The sequence below is a fragment of the Crocuta crocuta genome, unplaced genomic scaffold (genome assembly GCF_008692635.1).
Source record: "Crocuta crocuta isolate KB4526 unplaced genomic scaffold, BGI_CrCroc_1.0 scaffold48, whole genome shotgun sequence".
In the NCBI taxonomy this organism is placed as follows: Eukaryota; Metazoa; Chordata; class Mammalia; order Carnivora; family Hyaenidae; genus Crocuta; species Crocuta crocuta.
This window is the reverse complement of record NW_027533089.1, coordinates 8261150-8265660: the sequence shown is the minus strand read 5'-3', so window position 1 is coordinate 8265660 and position 4511 is coordinate 8261150. Positions and strand designations below refer to the sequence as shown.

The 4511-nt window shown below is 48.8% G+C and overlaps 1 protein-coding gene across 1 annotated transcript in view; it reads right to left on the bottom strand.

Annotated features, from left to right (window-relative positions):
* F3 (coagulation factor III, tissue factor) overlaps positions 1-4195 on the bottom strand; it is an 11462-nt gene extending 7267 nt beyond the window's left edge. Inside the window, exons 1-2 of the mRNA XM_077746183.1 lie at positions 3968-4195; positions 2774-2885 (exon numbers count right to left, since the gene is read on the bottom strand). Of these exons, the coding sequence (XP_077602309.1) occupies positions 2774-2885; positions 3968-4067 (212 nt within the window). The 5' untranslated portion in view covers positions 4068-4195. The remainder of the gene's footprint in view (positions 1-2773; positions 2886-3967) is intronic.
* Between the last annotated feature and the right edge of the window lie 316 nt (positions 4196-4511).

Sequence of the window (4511 nt, the reverse complement as noted above, 5' to 3'; positions counted from 1 at the left end):
TGCCCCCATCTGCCCACACATGAGAGCCACAGGGACATATTCTTTTCAAAATCTGAACTAAATATCCGGGCTAACAGGGTGCGGGCAAATACACTCTTTGCCCTAAAATTCACAAACTGAGATCGACACAGAAATATTTTGGTTTCTCAGATTTCTGTAACTTTCTGTGGAGAAGTAGAGAGGCTGTCTCAATTCCAGAATGACCAAAATGCTTTTTTAATAAGCATATCACTTCTATTTTAAAGAGGGAATCAGAGCATGACAATTTTCCATCACTAAGGCACACACACTGTTCAGCTTAACGGGAAAGACTGCAGGGCTCTGGGACCACAGTCCATCTGAGAGACGAGTATTGGGTCCCCCACACCCCCAGCCCACGCATAGGAATCACAGTCCTCTATGGTGAAATTTAGCACAAGCGCCTGGATGGCTGAATGTAGTAGAGTCATGTGAACAGGTAACAAAGGGGCAATTCTGTACTGAGTTCCTCTAACTGCTGTTGCCAGCATTAATATTTAAAAGCCCTCAAGGTTCCTCTAGGTATTGCAAACCCTCCTGATTTGGAAATAATAAATGTCCCATCTGATGACTAAAAACTTCCAGCAGAATCCAGATTCATCAATTTAGGAGGAGGCTGTTTTCTAGAAGCCGTGGAAGTTTAGTGTTAGAATTCAGAACATTTCTGTGGGAACGGCACTGCAGGTGATGGTTGGGTATTAAGGCTTGAGCCAACAGCACTTCCCAGCTACTGCTGGAGAGAGTGTTTGCAAAGGGAACAGTGAAGCCGGAGCTCCAGGCACAGCAGTGGCACCCCGCGGCTGGAGACAGGCCTGCAGTGAGGGTAGATGGCTGAAGAGGGACGGCAGGTTAAAATGTTTTCTCCAGGGACGGAGAGCCGGGAAGGAAGAAAGCCCACAGAGGAGATGCCGTGGGAATGGCCTTTCTTCCTCCTCCCAGCCTCGGGGCCTCACATCAGACGGTGGCAGACCCCCCTAAGCAGGTGGTGGTATGGGGTCCTGGGGTGACCTTGGTTCCAGACCTGGTTGAGCACTCACGATCTGGGCAGGCAGTCACGAATAAATCCCTCACCTTCCCACGGCAATGGCATCCTCTTCTCTAATAGGATTGCCATGGTCCTTTTCATCCGGGAATCCTACTTACTCATGGGGAGGCTGTAGGGGTGGGGTGGGGACTGTTCACAGGCCCTGGTGTGCAGGGGCAAGGGTATGGGGAGAGCCCTTTCCTGGCAGGAGCTCTCCATCCCCACCCACAGGCACCACCAAGCTTCAGCTCAGCTAGGATTTGTGCATATCGTGGGGACGTGTTCATTTAAATATTAGCAGCCTTGCGAAGTCCAAGAACTTAGGGTTAACAAAGGCTTAGGTTTAAATATCAGGTAGGGGCGCCCAGGTGGATCAATCGGTTGAGGGTCTGACTCTTAATATTGGCTCAGGTCGTGATCCCAAGGTCATTGGATGGAGCCTGTAAGATTCTCTCTCCTCCCTCTTCCTCTGCTCTCCCCCCACCTTCTCTCCTACTTGCATGCTCTCTCTCTAAAATTAAAAATAAAAAGAATAATCTTTGGAGATCATTTACCATTGTGAAGGGGAGTGATTTGTTAAAAAAGAATAAAAAATAAAAATCAAGTAAATCATAAATGTTTCCACATGTTCACCAAACATAAGATTGAGTATATTTAGGAGTAAACATTCTTCCTAAAATCATATTTTCACAATCCAGAAGGAAGGTGTTTTACTAAAGAAAACTTCAACTTTCTATCAGAGGAATTAGTTGCTAATTCTCAATTAGTGGAATCTCAATTGACAAGTTTGAGCACAATTATAATTATTCCCTGGGGTTATGAACCCCCGCCCCCGTATCTCCATGACCTGAGCCGAAGATACACACACACACACACACACACACACACACACTCCTCCTTGTCTAGCAAACAGTCGTCATGAAGTTCATTTTGAAAAAGAAGAACATCCACCTAAAAGGCCCACTTTGTACTTAGGAGCTGTGTTCAAACACAACAGCAAAACACCTTGATTTCTTAGCCAGTGATACTATTGTGCCTTATTCGGTTAGTGTTAAAATAGCAGCTCTCCTCTATTTAATGAGATCTCGAGCAAGCCTCCTAGAACATTTCAGAAACCCCAAACTCACCAAGAATATGGGGAAAACCATCAAGGAAGAGAGATGGCACGCGTCTGACATGCAGAATGAACGTGCGAATCACCAGCTCTTGCAGAGAGCTGCCGATCAGAGCAGGATGGATAAGTGCAGACAGACGAGGATTTCTTCCAGGCTTAGTGAGTCACGGATTTGACCTCCTCCGAGATCATGGATGCAACTGAATTTCGAACCAGTGTCTAAAGATTAATGAATCAAACACTGCTTAAGGGCAATGTATACATTTGTACGCCTCCTTGCTTCCTTCTTAACATGTTAGATCCAGCTCACAGTCTAGACAGTGAGGAAAAAGACGGGGTGTGCCAAGAAAGTTTGCTTACCTACAGCTTACACTCCATTTGCAAATCTCATTGTGTCCAAAAACAAGTAAAATGTTCTATCAGAGTAAGCTGAGGAAATGTTAGAGCCTTCATAGACTCTGGCCAGCAAATTACCATCAAAGCCCTCTTTGTCGTCTGTTAAATGCTCTCATCCATCAATCAGCTTTAAAGATGTTTGTATTCAGCGCAGGGAAGTGGAAACACCAAAACCCTTAATTTTGTGTTTTTTGTTTTGTTTTGTTTTGTACCTAGCTTACCTTATCTGAACAGTGTAGACATGATTGATGGGTTTGGGTTCCCACTCCAAAATTGTCTTGAAATTAGTTGATTTCCAAGTTAAATTATATGCTACCAGTACATCTGTAGTGCCTTTAAACAACAGAGAAACAGCTATTATTATGTGAATTCAGTACATGATTTCATGTTGATGGTATAAAACATCTTCCCATCCCTCCCACATCACTATAAACTGCATGCTAATTTTTTTTCCAACCATGAAAGCTTCATTCATTACTGAATTATCAAGACAAGAAATATTCGAGTTTTTCTTAAGTTTCTTAATTAAATTCTATTAATTTTCTCCTGGCAAGATTGACCTTGGAGTTTAAGAAAACAGGCAAGGACTTTAAAATCCTTGTTTGAAATTATTCCTGGGGGAAGCCCTGTGACAGCCTGACCTAGAAGCACAGCTCAGGAGCCCTCTGCCTCCTGGGAGGTCCCAGTCCAGCTCAGGAAGTGCAGGACTTCACTCACATGGGAGGGGGAGTCAGGTAAGAAGGGTTTGGGGTAAGTTATGGAGGAGAGCAGATGCCACATGGGTGAGAGAGGTTAGGGCTGCATGCCATAAGAAAGTCAAATCTTGACTTTTCCCGTTTTTATCTAGCATGTCTCTATACTGAAACTTACAGACAGCCAGGCAGAAGTGTGGCCTGTCACACCATGGGATATATTCAGTCAGAACGCTTTACTATCAAGGTCTGCTTTGCCAATACTCGGCAGGTCACAGCCTCTGCTCTGCCACCCAACACCGAATAAGCACAACGTGTCTGTGCCAATCCAAGTGACTTTTTGCAAGAGGATTGCCTCTAATTCAATCCAAAACAAAGACGATCAAGAAACTACAAGGGCCTCTCTCGCTCTATCAGGGAAAGTACACGTGCAGTGAAGGATGATATCTAAACACCGCACGCTGACCAGTGCAGGTGCGGATCACTGGAAAACATTTTCCGTAAACTCAAAGCGGGAGCCACAATCCATATATGCAAGCCCAACGGATTGACGCCGAGCAAGCCTCTGCAGCAGAAGGGGCCGCCGCCTAATCCCCTCCAATCCCGCATGCGCGCCGGGGGGCCGGGTTCGTTCAGACTTGGGTGAGAACTGCCGCTACAGGCGGGCCAGCCCTCTCCTCCGATCCTCGCGTCCCTGGGCTTCGGGGGGCGGATGCCACTCACCTGAGGCTCCGGTCACCTGCAGGAGGACCAAGCCGAGCAGGAGCATCCGAGCGACGGTGTTCTCGGGGCAGGGCATCCGGGGTCCGCTGAGGGTCTCCATGTCCACGAGCTGGCGGCGAGGTCGGGAGGATTCGGTTGCGCCCCGAAGACTGGAGAGGTTGGGCTGGTGGCCCCTTTGGGCACAGGCTGGAGCGGAAAAGATCGCGGGGAACCTCAAGTCTGGGGGAGCCCTGGCCGCGCGCGCTTTAAGGAGTCGCACGGACNCCCCTCCGGCTAGGAAACTCCGGGGGCTGATTCACGCGTGATTCAAGCGCGCCGCCAGCGCGCCGTTGCCCTTCAGCCCCGGCGGCTCCAGGGGCTGCGGGGGACCGGATCCCCCGGCCTCCCGGCCCCCAGCCCCTGGTCCCGGGCCACCTAGGCCGGCGGCCCTGACGTCCGAGTGGGCAGGTCTGTGGGGAAGAAAGCGGGGGCGCTCACTCGAGGTGGAGGGAAAGGGTTCTTCTCGGCCGTTTGGTGAGCCAGTGCTGTCCAGGCCGGTGGGAGC